The sequence below is a fragment of the Odocoileus virginianus genome, chromosome 10 (assembly GCF_023699985.2).
Source record: "Odocoileus virginianus isolate 20LAN1187 ecotype Illinois chromosome 10, Ovbor_1.2, whole genome shotgun sequence".
In the NCBI taxonomy this organism is placed as follows: domain Eukaryota; kingdom Metazoa; phylum Chordata; class Mammalia; order Artiodactyla; family Cervidae; genus Odocoileus; species Odocoileus virginianus.
Genome location: NC_069683.1, coordinates 37,803,391 through 37,819,267, shown reverse-complemented (window position 1 = coordinate 37,819,267; position 15,877 = coordinate 37,803,391). Strand labels below are relative to the sequence as shown.

At 44.3% G+C, this 15,877-nt stretch overlaps 1 protein-coding gene across 1 annotated transcript in view; it reads right to left on the bottom strand.

Annotated features, from left to right (window-relative positions):
* Positions 1–15,877, bottom strand: part of SPON1 (spondin 1) — a 302,143-nt gene that overhangs the window by 120,041 nt on the left and 166,225 nt on the right. Inside the window, exon 6 of the mRNA XM_020873051.2 lies at positions 6,725–6,873. Coding sequence (XP_020728710.2) covers positions 6,725–6,873 — 149 coding nt within the window. The remainder of the gene's footprint in view (positions 1–6,724; positions 6,874–15,877) is intronic.

Sequence of the window (15,877 nt, the reverse complement as noted above, 5' to 3'; positions counted from 1 at the left end):
CACCCTGCTTATTTAACTTATATGCAGAGTATATCATGTGAAATGCTGGGCTAGATGAAGCACAAGCTGGATTCAAGATTGCCGGGAGAAACATCAATAACCTCAGCTATGCAGGTGACACTACCCTTATGGCAGAAAGCAAAGAGGAACTAAAGGGTCTCTTGATGAAAGTGAAAGAGGAGAGTGAAAAAGCTGGCTTAAAACTCAACATTGAAAGAATGAAGATCATGGTACCCGGTACATCATTTAATGGCAAATAGGTGGGGAAACAATGGAAGCAGTGAGAGACTTTATATTTTTGGGCTCCAAAATCACCGCAGATGGTGACTGCCTGAAGCCATGAAATTAAAAGATGCTTGCTCCTTGGAAGAAAAGCTAGGCCAAACCTAGACAGCATATTAAAAAGCAGAGACATTACTTTGCCAACAAAGGTCTATCTAGTCAAAGCTATGGTTTTTCCAGTGGTCATGTACAGATGTGAGAGTTGGACCATAAAGAAAGCTGAACACCAAAGAATTGATGCTTTTGAACTGTGGTGTTGGAGATGCCTCTTCAGAATCCTTTGGACTGCAAGGAGATCCAGCCAGTCCATCCTAAAGGAGATCAGTCCTGGGTGTTCATTGGAAGGACTGATGCTGAAGCTGAAACTCCAATACTTTGGTCACCTGATGCACAGAACTGACTCATTGGAAAAGACCCTGACGCTGAGAAAGATTGAAGGCGTGAGAAGGGGACGACAAAGGATGAGATGGTTAGATGGCATCACCAACTTGATGGATATGAATTTGAGCAATCTCCAGGAGCTGGTGATGGACAGGGAAGCCTGGCACGCACAGTCCATGGGATCACAAAGAGTTGGACATGACTGAGTGACTGAACTGAACTAAATGACTTAATAGGGCTTCACTTTATGGATCAGCTGTAGAAGAATCTGCCTGCAGTACGGGAGACATGGGTTTGATCCCTGGGTCAGGAAGATCCCTTGGAGAAGGAAATGGCAACCCACTCCAGTACTCCTCCTTGGAGAATTGCATGGACAGAGGAGCTTGGCTGTCCTGGGGTTGCAAAGAATTGGACACCACTTAGCAACTAAACACAACAACAATGACTTAGTAAGACATTTATGGTTTGTGTGTCAGTTCACCAATTCAGACACTGGCTGAACACCTACTGTGTGTGAGACAGTGTATGAAGTGCTGGAGATACTTGGTGGACATCAGGAGGTAGGCAAGACTGAGCTGATGCAAAAAGTCTCCTTCCTACTACAATCACACAGACATGTTAGACAAAATAGAGCAGGAGGAAGTTTCAAAAATACAGAAGGGAGTTTAGAAAAATTCCCTGGATGCTGGAAAGGAGGAGAAAAGTCTAACCCAAAACTGTGAGTGGAGGTGATGCCTGGGACTGGGCTCAGGGTACTGTCCCAGGAGCTAGAGGTTTTAAAATCATGCAGGGCAAGAAGAGGAGGTCTTAAGCTAGTGTTAGGTGACATGTGGGAAGATAGCCTTGCCTCAAGCTGGATATTTTGAAGGGCTCTCCTTTTTTGCGAATGGGGATAAGGAAATCCTCTGTCAGTCATTTGGGGAGGTGGCAAGGAAGGTTGCTCTCATCCAGGTCCTTGAATGAAAGTTCACCTTCACGAAATAGAAGCCCCAGCCTCTCCCATGTGTAAGTGCAGGCCACTGGCCTGGCAGTGGGCGACTTGAAGCTGAGAAATGACATCAAAACCGGGGTGAAAAGACAAAAAACACAATCTCCCCTTGAGCAGACAATACAACTTGAGCATAGAGGACTCTCACAGGAAACAAAGAAAAATACCCACTGATGATGAGCAAACAATCCAAAGTCAACCAAGGACACTAGCGATGGGGAGGGTGGGCCAGTTCAATTCAAAGCAACATTCGTCCCTAAGACCCTGAGGTAACAGAATAATCCGAGTAAGACAATTAGACATGTTTAAAATGGAAGAGAATAAAAGAAACCATAATGAAGCAATAGAATGAGGAACAACAGAGCAGAGAGGAAAATCGACAAGTGCCCACCTTCCAGGGACACAGAACATGCTTGGGAGATGGAGAAGGAACGAAGCAGGGACCATTCTGTCTAGGAGAAGGACCGCACCAGGAGCTGCAGTCGCTCCAGGAAGCGGCGCCAGACCCAGCCTGCCCAGAGGGAGGGGCTGGGAAACACACGTGTCTAACACATCTGCAGGGAAAGTGGACCCAGAGAATGGCACATTCAACAGCTACACAGTCTGATGTCTGCATTTCCTCAGCTGTTGCAGAGATCCCCCTAAAGAATCTAAGTACATTATAAGGGAATAGTAATTTATATGTCCACCTCACCTTCCCAATCTTTGAATCTCTCCAGCGTGGAGACAATGTGTCCTTAATGCACATGGAGCCACACTCCCCCTCATTCATTCTTCTCTTGCCACACAAGTATTCTCTCAGTTCTTCCAGTATAATAAGCTCTCTTCTACTTCTGAGTCTTTGCACATGCTGTTGTCACCATCCAGAGTGATGTTTTCCTGATGCTTTTCTTTTGGGTCTCAGCTTAATGGGCACCCCTCACAGAGACCTTCCCTGACCACCTTACTAACAAGGTTCCTTCTTACTATTTTTTTTTATGCCACTCCTTGTTAGTTTCTTTTCTTACCTTAATTTATAATTATTTAACCATTTCCCCCCTTTGTTCCCTCCATTAGAATGTAGATTCCCTGAAGGTAGGGAATGATCTCATTGCTGCTGGATTTCCAATGCCTGGCATTTATTTAGTAGCTGTTCAGTAAAATTATCAAATGAATTAATCTATGCAGGAAACAATTATGAAACAATTAACACTATATCCACTCAGAGGATACAGAGATGGAGAACATGGATTTCTGAACTTTGCAGTTTAGTGAAGGAGAGATATCAAAGAAGAACTTGCAGTAAATGTGATGATGGTAATGATGGGGGAGGTACCTGGTGTTGTGGGAGGACCAGGCCAGGGGGCAGATTTTGTATAGAATTTGGGAAGGCTTCCAGGAAGAGCAACACTTAAGCTGAGTTCTGAAGTATAAACAGGAGCTCACCAGTTGAAAGGGAGCTGGAAGATGTTCTAGACTGACAGAAGGCCCAGATGCAAGAGAGGTATGGCTTTTGGAGAGTATGAAAGAGGTTTGGCACTGGTTCAGCTTACAGTTGCAGCAAGCAATAAGATGGGGGAGGTCAGATCATGGAGGGTTTTTAAGCTATGATCAAGAGTTTGGACATTTTTCTGGGGTCAGTTAGTAGCCATTAAACATCCTAATTGGGACAGTGGCAAAATCCAATGGATATTTTATAAAATGGCTGGGGTGCAGTGTGAATAACAGGAAGAAGGCTGGAGGCAGGGAGGTCAGACGGCTAGTGCAATAATTAAGGCAAGAGATGAGGATGGTTTAAATGGAGGTGTGGTACTGAGGAAGTGACCTGGAGGAATTTAGGAGAGAAGGCAGAAGAAGTTGGGATGGGGGCAGAATCAAGGGTGATGCCCAAGTTTCTAGCATGAATAACATGGAGAAGGGGGCACCATCTTTGGGCCCACACACCTTGTACATGAGCCATAGATGTATACTTGACAAAATAAAAATGGTCTTAGTGTACCATTTTCATAATGATGAATATTCATCAGTTCACTTTTGGGTCCTGGGTCTGCCTGCATGTGTGATCTACCATTCCCTACTGCCTCCACCTGACTTGAGGTTATTCATCTGTGACCTGCCAGGCCAGGCTTCTCTCAGTATTCCTAATCCACCATCCCCACCAGGACCCATTTGCCTCTGTCTCCTGCTAAGAAGTGCGCCTTGAACCCTTCCCCCCACTCTCTCTGGCTACAAGTGTCATGAATGCCAATAATGCTGCTGCAATTTTTCATTAATTTTCTTGGTGTTTTGTAGCTATAGGCACGTTAAAATTTATACTCAATAATATTATTACAGTTTCCCACTACTAATGGGATTATTGTTTTTGTTCATTTGTGTTTGCAAGCCATTAGCATAAGATTTACCTCCAACAATATCTGCTGTGATTTTTAATGCCCTTGAAACTTGCAGCGAGTGATAAGTCTATAATAAGAGAATGCTAGGAAGCATATAAACGTCTTTCTTGGGAAAAGAGACCTTTTTATTTTCATCCTGGTTGGACTCGGGTTCTTTGATATAGCAGTTGGTAGGATATAAGGTATTAAAGGCTGAGAACACTGTGTTAGTTTGTAGATGTGTTCAAACAAGTTCTCGGTTATTCAGGGGACACTTTCATATTCTAGGAGGATTCATATTCTTGTTCCTTTTTTATGTTGTTTCTTACCTGGCTTACAGAAGAATAAATGGTGTGCTTTCAGGGAACAATATTTAGAACCATGAGTTGCTTGAAAGCGAAGGGACCCTGAAATCACTTTATCTGTCTGACTTTTCTAGGAGCTGGGCTGCTGGATGCACTGCTGAGCAGAGCTCTGGAAATAGGCTTATTTCAGAGACTGGAGGGGGGGGGCGTTTCTCTATGGGGCGAGGAAGGTGGGTAGAGAGGGCCAGTCTCATGAGTGTGTGACCTGTGCAGATTGTTACAGTCCTGTGCTGTGAAATTCAAGTGCCACCATCTTAAAATTCTTATGTTTTGAACAAAGACCCTCTCATTTTCACTGGGCCCTGCAAATTATTTATTTGGTACTAATATAGGTTTTGGAGCCAGGTGGACTTGGGTTCAAGTTCTGGAATTCTCTAACTACTGACTGTGCCTCAGTTATCCTTATCAGAAAAACTGGGAATTAATATTGTCTTCTCCAACTAGAGGTGAGAGCTAAAAGTACATGGTTAGCATCCAGGGAACCTGACAGACCTTAGGACGTGCTCAGTGGGATTTTTAACTTTCATGTGCAGTACCCATAATTAAATATTATTATGACTTAATGTCAGGAACACTAGCCAGCTGGGAGAACCAGACATTGTCTGCGTGTACAAAAGCTAATCCCAAGTGTGCTGGTCAGGAACACACCAAGCAAAGAACATTTTCCTAAGAGGAGACAGAAGGCGGGAGGTCCATTCATCAATTGTCAGACTTCTTACTGCTATGACACATGACTGATCGTGTTCTCCAGTACAATGAGGTCTCAGTTTCTCAGAATTCCTGCATGCTTCCCTTCTCTCCAGAAATCCCTCAAGATAGCCAACAAGTGACACGGGCATTATTAGGAAGATGCCCTTGATCTTGATCTAACTAATATGCTAACTTTAGCTTCAGCTATTATTTATAACAAATGGTTTTTCAACATATGACACAACAGAACTTGGCAGGCCATATATCACAATTCCATGCTTGAGAATCAGGAGCCCAGACAAGGTATCTCCCCTCCATGATAGCCTGGACAGATGAGGACCAGTATGGAACCCTTCATGACTTTGCAGATGAATGTGGCTGTGCTATAGCCTAAATGAGCAATACCAGTGACAAGGTGTGGCGGCCAGAGCTAGAGAAACACTAAGTCATTGGTAAGATAAACTTGTGATGAATAGCACACTATCTTGAAATGCTGGGTTAAACAATTTTTTCTGAAAATGGAGAAAGGCTTTAAATCAAATTAATGAGGAACATAAGCTAATTCCTGGGTGTTTCTGGATGCTGGGCCAAAAGAATTCCTCAGGGGATTACAGCAGGAATCAGGTGGCCTTTGCTGCATTCAGTTTAGGGTCTGTGGGAGCTTGGAGTCCAGATGGCAGACATCAGGGGGAAGGACAGGGGGCCTCAGCTCTGCCTGCCCCGCTGCACACACACACCGTGAGACACAGGGCCCCCTGCACTGTCTCAGGAGACGTGGGGCAGGAGCCCAGCAGGGCAGCAGCCTCACCATGGCCTGTGCTGGAAACGACCACATTCCCAGCATGGCTGGCTCTTTCCTTCCTTCCCCCTGTACACTTATGAGCAGTGACACGTGGTTCGCTACCCAGCTCTCTGAGGCCCAAAGGGCTTTTGTGGGTAGAGATGGCCAAAGCTGGACTGTCTCCTCCCCACGGTGAAGCCTGTGAGTGGCCTTCAATAAACCACAGCTCTTCTTTCAAGGTCCCTCATCAACCTCTTTCTAGTGCTTTTGATGATGGATGATGGTACTTCCCAACAAATACAAAAGAATGATAGACTATTTCTCTCTTATCCTTTGTTGGTGTGAAAGGGGTCCTAGATAATACTTGACTCCTGGGCCCGCATGAGATGGTACACTGTATCAATACATTAAAGATGCTTCAGCTTATAATGATTTTGATTAATCACTGACCAGTTTATCAAACACCTCAAGATATAGGTGCAAAAACATGTGTCGAAAAACAAATGCTTCTCTTTGGAAACGGTGATTTTAGCTTCGTGTGAATGTCACTCTCCTGACCCTCTCAAGAATCAAAGTAACCCACCACACTGATCCTCAGGAGAACAAAGGTGCGGCATCCCAACAATGCAGCCACAGCGACAGCTTTTAGCACAAGCTCAAGAAACCACAAATGCAGTCAGGGAAGATGTGAGACAACAAGATGAACATTTGTGCCTCTGTCATCAACTGAACATAAGCACTCTGAAACTCAGCAAATAGATTTCACCTCCTATAGTACCAATTTTCCAGCACATTGTCCTATAAGTTTTGAGTCCCTGGGAAAGAAAGCTAAAGGATGCTTGACGGCATGTCTGGGTTTTAGTCATTCTGGGATTATTTTTCTTACCTGTTGTCGAATTTCCTCCTCCATTTTCACTGGGGAGCCCAATTCTGCAACCTGTTTGACGCCTTCACTCGCATATCCTCCATACTCCCATAGCACGTAATTCTTGGAGTGGGATCCGCCAATGATTGCAGACCAATGATTGGCCCGACCTGGAAAAGCCAATCAGATGCAGGTATCAGTGGTGCTGTGGCTAAAACACAAGTCCCTTCAAGGATGGGGAGGTGTAACTGGACAATGATCCAAGCTGTGTTGGCTAAGTACCTGCTCTGTGTTAGGTCCTGTGCTATTCTGGGATGAGTAAGATAGACCCTGTGAGCAAGTAAGTCTTGGGCATATGCAGACAGGGCAACCGGTAGATGTCTAAATAAGACACAGAGCTGGCCCAGAAAGATGACTCCTGTCTGGAAGAATCTCAGAGAAGAAGAAAGTTGAGAAAAGGTTTAAATGCTGAGCAGATTTTTAAGACAGAACAGAGAGGAAGGACTATTTCTGGCAGACTCAGAAACATTAAGTAACATTGTGTGTTTGGGGAGGCATAAGTAATTTAGCATTGCTGTGTCACAGGGTGTCAAGGGGAGAGTTGGGAAATGAGGCCAGGGAAGTAGGAAGGAGCCTGCCCATGGAGAGCCTTGTTCTAAATGCTTCAGGAGTTTAGATGTCATTTTAAAGGGTCTGAAACCATAGAAGGGTTCTGAGCAGGGGAAGGACATGATCACATTTGAATTTTAGATAAATCATCCAGACAGCAGTGTGAAGGATGCATCAGTGTGGGCAAAATTAGAGTGTGGAGCTGGGGAGGTGGGCACTGAGCAAAAGATAAAGGGAAATTAGGCTTAACCATTCATTCCTGGGAATAAGCACTGCTGTTTTTTGCTGGCTTTTATGTACCTTTCAAGGTGAGGGGCAGGCAGGCTAGCGATTGAAAGGATGGACGAGGCGGTTTGGATACAAGGACATGACTAGTCCAGAGTGGTTTGCTGAGGATCACTCAGGATAATGACTGCAGTGGGATGTAGCAGGGAAGTGATGGATGACACAGAAGGAGAACAGAATAATGTCAGGGCAGGACCAAGGCAGAACTTGGCCTGAGGATTTTTCAAAGTCTCAAGGGGGAGGAAAGAGAGGAGAGAAAAGTCAACACCAACACCATACCGGATTTGTTTTTGCACATGATGAATATAAATACATATATCTTGATTACTGGGCTTCCCAGGTGGCACTAGTGGTAAAGAACCCGTCTGCCAGTGCAGGAGACATCAGAGACCCAGGTTAAATCAGTGGGTCGGGAAGATCCCTTGGAGGATGAAATGGCAACCTGCTCCAGTGTTCTTCTTGCCTGGCAAATTCCATGGACAGAGGAGCCTGGCAGGCTGCAGTCCATGGGGTCACAAAAAGTTGGACATGACTGAAGTGACTTAGCATGCACGCACGCACACATGCCTATTGATTCCTGTTACATACAATTCATTATAATGTTGATGTAGTTGTCTGCTATTCTTTGGCTGGGTTTTTAAAATCTCCAGTTAAGGAATATTTTTGGGCACAGCAAAGAGGGAAACTTGACCTAGTTGGATCCAACTGATGTTTGCTGCTTCCAGCCCTCTGGCTCAGGGTGGGCAGACTTTTCTACTCTACCCCCCACTACTTAAGAAAGTGATTCTGAACAGGCCTGGATCTTGTTCACATCTCCCACCTACTACTCCAGGGTCCTCTGGTCCAGGGGCACATCACGAGCATGGACCCAAAGCAACCTGCCTGGTCTGCTGAGACATGACATGATCCAGGCAGACAACATCACCATGTGGGTCTCTCAATTGCTGGCTCATTGTTTCCCATACATCAGGGAAATGCAAACACTGTGTTTGTCCATCACATCCCTAGAGAAGACAGAGGGAGGTGTTGCCAGCCATTTCTCTGTTTACTTCCTGATTGGGAAGCACGTTCTGGCTATCATCTAGGCTCAGAGCACTGCTTGTGTAAGAGCAAGGGTCAGAATCAGTCACGACGTTTGGTTCATGGTATGAACACAGGGAGAGCAGTTCCACTATCTCACTTATTCCCCTGTTCTGTTTCACCAAAATATCCCCTTGTTCCAGACCCATTCTACCTGTAATTTCATACTTCAGTGGCTTAGCACATGCTGTTCCTCTGTGCTTTCCTCCTGTCTCACCCCACTCATTCCTCTTTCCTGATTTACCTGGAAACCTCCCAAGACCTCCCTAGAATGACTTAAACCTTTGTCTCTGTCTCCCCTTAGCACAGGATCACATTTTTAAAAATAGAAGTATAGTTGATTTACAAATATTATATTAGCTTCAGGTATACAACACACTGATTCAACGTTTTCATAGTTATTAAAAAATAATGGCTATATTTTTCTGTGTTGTACAATAGATACTTCTTGCTTACCTATTTCGTATATCTTAATCCCTATCTTACCCCTCCCCTTCCCTTTTCCCCACTGGTAACTACCAGTTTGTTCTATCAGCACAGATCATATTTACAATCCCCATTACATGTGTTTTCCCACTAGATTGTAAGCTCCCTGAGGAAGTCTGTCTTCAGCATTGTATCCCCAAGTGCCCAGCCCTGAGCCTGATACACTGTGAATGCTTAGCACTTATTCCCTGAACCATTTCATCAAATACAAAGGTGGCAGTATATGTGCTGGAAGCATTGGGGAGCAGGCTTGCACAGATTTGATTCAATGTGATTAAATTCAAGTCTCAGTTCAGCAGAGTTCCTAACTCCTACTGGGCTAAAGCATTCAGCTATTCTACAGGCTGTTAAAAAATAAACACCAAACAACATAAAAAAAGAAAGGCCTGGGTCTCAGAGCCAGCAGACAGGGATTCAAATTCCAGCACTGACACTTACTACCTGTGTAAACTTGGCCAAATTACAATTACTTTATTTCCCTGATTCGTAGCTCATTCTTTTGTAATTCAGGGATGATAATGCCTACCTTATCGACCTGTTATAAGAATTAAATTCAATTTTTTAACATAATGACATAATATATGTGCAATCATTGGCACACAATAGACCCTCAATAAAGATGGTTTCTTCCTTCCCTGGTTGTTTGCTGCTGCTGCTAAGTCGCTTCAATCGTGTCCGACTCTGCGAGCCCCATAGACGGCAGCCCACCAGGCTCCCCCGTCCCTGGGATTCTCCAGGCAAGAACACTGGAGTGGGTCCCTGGTTGTTTGGGAGGCTACAAAAATGAGTAAAATATGAACCTGCCTTTGATTCAATATAAGAGATAAGAAATACATAATGCGAACTAAGGTAAGAGGATAGGAACAAGCACAGTCACAGGGGGATGAAGGGATGGACCAGATGGCTTTTTCTGATTTATTCATTCAACTTCCATTTACTATGTGCCAAGCACTGTGGCAGGCCCTGGGCACCGACAGAACTTGGATGTGGTGTTGTCCTGGAGGGACTCTCAGCCTGGGGGAGGGGAAATGGATGGATCAGCAGATTACCTCCAATCAAGCATGGTCAGAGCTCTAGACACAAGAACACGGAACACAGGAGCTGAGGAAGCTAACTCCAAATTCAGGGATTCAAAGTCTAAATGCACGTTTACAGAGAAACAAGTACCTCAAGAATGAGATGTCTTACTCTTGATTAAAATGTCAGGGTATCAGTTCAGCCTTCTAGTCAACACTTTTTAGTTAGTTTTCTGCAATGGTCTTGCAACATATCACATTTATTCAAATTTTAGAACCTTGAATGACATTAAGCACATAATAGATATTTTGCAAGACACTAGGATAGGGTAAGGGGGCAGACTACATCTTTCCTGGGGATACAAAGCAGGCACTCATGGGACAATTTGCACTGTTAGAAATAACAAGGAATTCAGGTGAGTGGCAGTTACATATGGGCAGGATGGCTTGGGGGGAGGGCCACAGTGCAGAAGACCAAGGCTCCAGGCCTCCATTCATGACCATGAATCAGTTATTCCATCTCTCAGAGCCTCAGTTCACCTTTTAAAAATAGAGATAATAATTACTAGACTGGATTGTTTCTCAGAGTTGTGCAAATTAATTGGGCTGGCCTGGGAGAGAACTACAAAAACTTTAAAGAACTCTACAAAACAAAGTCTCTGTATTTGTATAGTCGGAAAGCCCCATGAGCATCTGCAAGAAGGCAGAGGAGCAAGGACACGTCCCCCTTGGAAGGAGACTCCCATGGGAAAACTGGCAGGAAAGGAGGAGCAGGAATTCTATTAAAAATAGATAAGATCTATCTTTAGGGTCAGGAAGATCTCCTGGAGAAGGAAACGGCAACCCACTCCAGTATTCTTGCCTGGAGAATTCCATGAATAGAGGCCACACAGCCCATGGAATTCTCCAGGTTAGAATACTGGAGTTGGTAGCCTCTCCCTTCTCCAGCAGATCTTCCCAACCTAGGAATCGAACTGGGGTCTCCTTCATTGCAGGCAGATTTTTTACCAACTGAGCTACCAGGGGAAAGTCAACTCCCTTCATAGAAAATATTTATTTAAAAGAACTTTTATGACATATTCAGACATTAAGAAATTCTTTTTTTTTAAAATATTTATTTATTTGGCTGTGCTGGGTCTTAGTTGTGGCATGTGGAATCTAGCTTCCTGACCAGGGATTGAATCCAGGCCCCCTGCATTGGGAACTCAGAGTCTTAGCCACTGGACCACCAGGGAAGTCCTAAGAAATTCTTATATGTAGCATATGCTTTTAAATTAATCAAAACAGAAATTTCTTTCTTTCTTTTTCTTTTTTGATACAGGTGCTATCTCAATTTCCACCTTTCACATGAGGAAACAGACTTAGAGAGGTGAAATGCGTTAACCCCAGATCACCAAAGCAGATAGATGATTGAAGAACCTGGGATTCAAAGTCGGGTTTGTCTAGTGCAGGAGCCCAGCTCTCCCCCACCCATTGCATCATATCTCTGGAAGGACATGCCAGCCACAGGGAGGAGAGGGGCCAAGGGTGAAGAGACCAAACAGGAGATCCATCAGCATCCCTGGCTGAGCTGTGTACGGCCTGGCTTAAGAGAGGAAATGGGAACATGGGACCAGATGTGTGAGCCAGTAAAATCAGGGAGGACTGGACAGTCTACAGGAGTCAGTTTGGTGAAGTAAAAACTCCAGTTTTTGGATCAAACGTGCGTATTCCAGTCTCCAATCTGAAACTTTCTAGATGGAAAAAGTTAGTCAGTCACTCTCAACTCAGTTTCCTCATCTGTAAAGTAGGGATATGGACATGATCAGCCTCCTAGTGTCTTTCTGAGGCTGAAGTCCATGAATTAATGACAGTTAACACATGAAATGGGCTCAAAAGATACCAGTTAGTCAAATTAAATCTGAATGGGGTGGGGCAAAGCCAGAAAAGCTTCTGGAAGCCATGGGACCAAAGGGAATCAGATTTGGAGATTGGTTAGCAGTTTGAACTAGAACTGGTAGGAAGAGATGAGAGGAATGTTAGATGCAAGAAATTGAGTCTGAAAAAAATGGTGGGGAGTCATCTAAATGGGACATAGTTGTCTGAGGCTGGCAGAATGAGGTGCTAAGCAGACCCCAGTTAGTTGGGACACAGACAAGTTTAGCCCCCATTCTCCAGGAAATAAGGGATGAGAGGGAGAGAGGCTCCAGGTATCAGGAGGCCTGGGGAGAAAGGGACAAAGTAAATGCTCATGACTTTCTTAAGGGAACACTCGGGGGACCACCTCTGGGGTTCCTAGTTAACACTTGGGCCTCAGCCTCAGGGTGAAGGCAGAAAAACAGACACGATCAGCAACTCTTTGACTCTCAAGTAAGGCCATAGCTCCTTGGTTTAGCCAGCCTCTCTCTGGCTCCAGCAGCTGGGTCTAGATAGTTACTCCCAGTAGCTTGGATGGGGCATAGATGTGACAGAGGCAGGTGGAAAGCTGGGAAGAAATGATTAGACATGTGAGTCCGAGATATTGCTAGCTAGCCAGGTGTGTGCATCAGTCTGAAAAGCCACTCCAGGGGGACATAGGTGCACTCATCTCACTTCTGACATCCTTTCTGCTGTCAGCACTAGATGGTAAATTACGGGATTCACAATGATGCCTAGAAGCCTAGCGCTGATGAAAGAAGAACCATGTCTGGCCTTTGTCTGGTGTAGGAGGAGGCATGTTCACAGTAGATGGATTCTTCCAGGTGTTCTGCATATGGTAGCTATTCAGTGACAGCCCAGATTTCCTAGACTGCTTTGCCAGTGGCTGCATTTCCTTGCCAATCTCAATCCTGCAGAAGCCAACCATTCATTTTCTTGACACCCATTCATAGCTTCATGGGACAATGTTTTGCAACCTTGAGGACTAGTTTGCTATAACCTCCTGTTATCCACTGTCGGTCTCACCCATCATATCTTAGCAAATCTTTGGGAACTGGTTGGACTTATACAGAATTTGTTATTGTAGCTACAGCACAGTTCCTCCACTTTCTAAGTCCTAGCCTCCTCTCCCCATCTATTCTTAATAGATGACTTTGTCACTTAACTTCCCTGAGAAGACCAACATCAACACACCCAGACTTAGCCAGGTACCACCTGGCCAGGGATCAATAGAAAAACACTGTGGCCCTGCCAACCCTGCTCATAAACCTTGTCTTGGCTCTCACTTCCCTCTTGCCCTGGCTCGTCTCGCCCTGAGCTCAGTTCCAGAATCTGCCTGGTTTCTGACCCTTTGGATTTGGCCACAGAACTTGGCTCCTCTAGATCTGCTGCTGGGTGCTGCCTAGGACATAGCCTGTACTTGCCCTCTGGCTCTTCTTGCTCTTGGGTGCTTCATGAACTCACTCTGATCAAGCTGTTCTGGTTTTTATGATCTCATCTCAGTAGAGCCTCCTGGAAAAAACCCTGCGTGGGGAGATCTGTCACTTAGGACAGAAATTCGTCAACTTTCTATCATTCTGCCTTCTTTACTTAGCTAGTGTTTTCTCCTTCCTTAAGCTCTTAAGATAGTGTCATTTTTCCATTCCAGGAAAACAAGTAGGCAACTGATTACATTCTTTTGTATTTCCCCTAAGACCTCCAATAATAATATTCTACTCTGCTAACTAGTCAAATGAACATTTACTAGGCAAATACTATGTACTAAGTCAGCAATCAGTAAGCTGCAGCTCACTCCCTGTTTTTGTCCCATTAAAGTTTTATATTTCATGTATTATTTATGTATTGTTTATGGTTGCTTTCATGATACAATAGTTGAGTCAAGAGGTTACAACAGAGACCATCTGGCCTGCAAACCGTAAAATAGTTATTATCTGGTCCTTTACTGGGCATCCCTGGTGATTCAGATGGTAAAGAATCTGCTGGCAATGTGGGAGATCTGGATTCCATCTCTGGGTCGGGAAGATCCCCTGGAGAAGGGAAAGGCTACCCACCCCAGTATTCTTGCCTGGAGAATTCCATGGACAGTGGAGCTTGGCAAGCTACAGTCCAAAATTTTCCTAAAATGTGTGCTAGGCCATGGTGACTCTAAAAAGAATCAGATTTGATCCCATCCTTGAAATGTTCGGTGTGGAGGGTAAGGTTAAGGGCACAAAGGACAGGTCATAACGGGCAATTACAGTAAAATGTGGGCAATATAGCTTTGATAAAGGCAAAATCAGAGTGTTATAAAAGCACAAATAAAGGGACATTAAACCCAGACTGTACCAGAGAAGGCTTCCTGGAGGAGATGGCAATTGAGCTCCATTCCGAAGGATAAGTAGGAGTTAAGAAAGGCAATTAGTGGGTAAAAGGGAGGGTATTTTTTTGCAGAGGGATCAGTATGTTCCAAAACAAAGCCAGAGACACAAGAAAAACCAAAAGTAGGTCAAGGCATTTTGTGTGTGGGGGGGGTGTGTGTGTGTGTGTGTGTGTGTGTGTGTGGGTGTGTGTGTGTGAGTATTTGTAAGAAAGGGCTTATTGTAATGAAGCCCATCAGCTAGGCAGACCTTGAAGAGATATGAATGTCTTGATAGTAAGTTTTTTATTTTATCCTGAAAGCAGTGTGAAGAAGAGAATAAGATATTCCTATCTACATATAACTCCCAAATCTATATATGCTCATGCAACTTATGCTTCTGACTCTGATGTAGTAAATGGCACTGGACTAGCTCTCTGGACATAAGTAACTATAACACTGGACAAAATATGGGCTTTCCTGATAGCTCAGATGGTAAAGAATCTGCCCGCAATACAGAAGACCCTGGTTCAATTCCTGGGTCAGGAAGACCTCCTGGAGAAAGGATAGGCTACCCGCCCCAGTATTCTTGGGCTTCCTTGGTGGCTCAGATGGTAAAGAATCCACCTGCGATGCTGGAGACCTGAGTTTGATCCCTGGTCTGGGAAGATCCTCTGGAAGAGGGCATGGCAACCCACTCCAGTATTCTTGCCTGGAGAATCCCCAAGGACAGAGGAACCTGATGGGCAAAATGTATGAAGCACCAGTTTTCAGAAAAGGACTCTGATCCCTGACAAAAGGGAAACACAAGAGATGAGTCTCAGGTGTGACCTAGACATTTTCTAGTTTGTGATGCAGGAAAATAGAGCACAGTGAAGAATGGCAATCTGGCTAAATTGACAGGAATCTGAGGCTGCCGAGATAGATAGGATTTACTGGTAAAAATACCAGTAAGGGAGGGAGCTGCACAGAGAAGTTCAGAAATATGCATAAAAGTCCACTTAAATCTGTCACCAAACACTAAGCTGCACATGTGCAGGGTGGGACTTCAAAGGCCTAGGAGAGAACAGTTATTGATAAGCTAAGAGCTGAATGGAAATTCCAGAGATCACACAATGCTAGAGATGCAGGAATTCCAATCAACCATATTAAAGAGACTTTGCTAACCATTCAGGATGTTCAACTGAGACTCTAGAAAAGCCACATATTAGAAGTAAAATGACATTATACCCAGAGCAAGGGCTACTCTAAACTAAACCTAACAAAGCTTAGAAAACAAGCCTTGAAAGAGAATTAAGCAGGTTTACCACTAAAACTGTCAAATCAAAACTTCATCTCCCTAAAGAAAGACAACAAATCCAGACACTCAATAACATATCACCTACCATGTCTATCATACAATCAAGGAGCAGGAAAATATGATTATAACCATGAAAAAAAAAAATAGAAAAAAAAGTTCCTGAGATG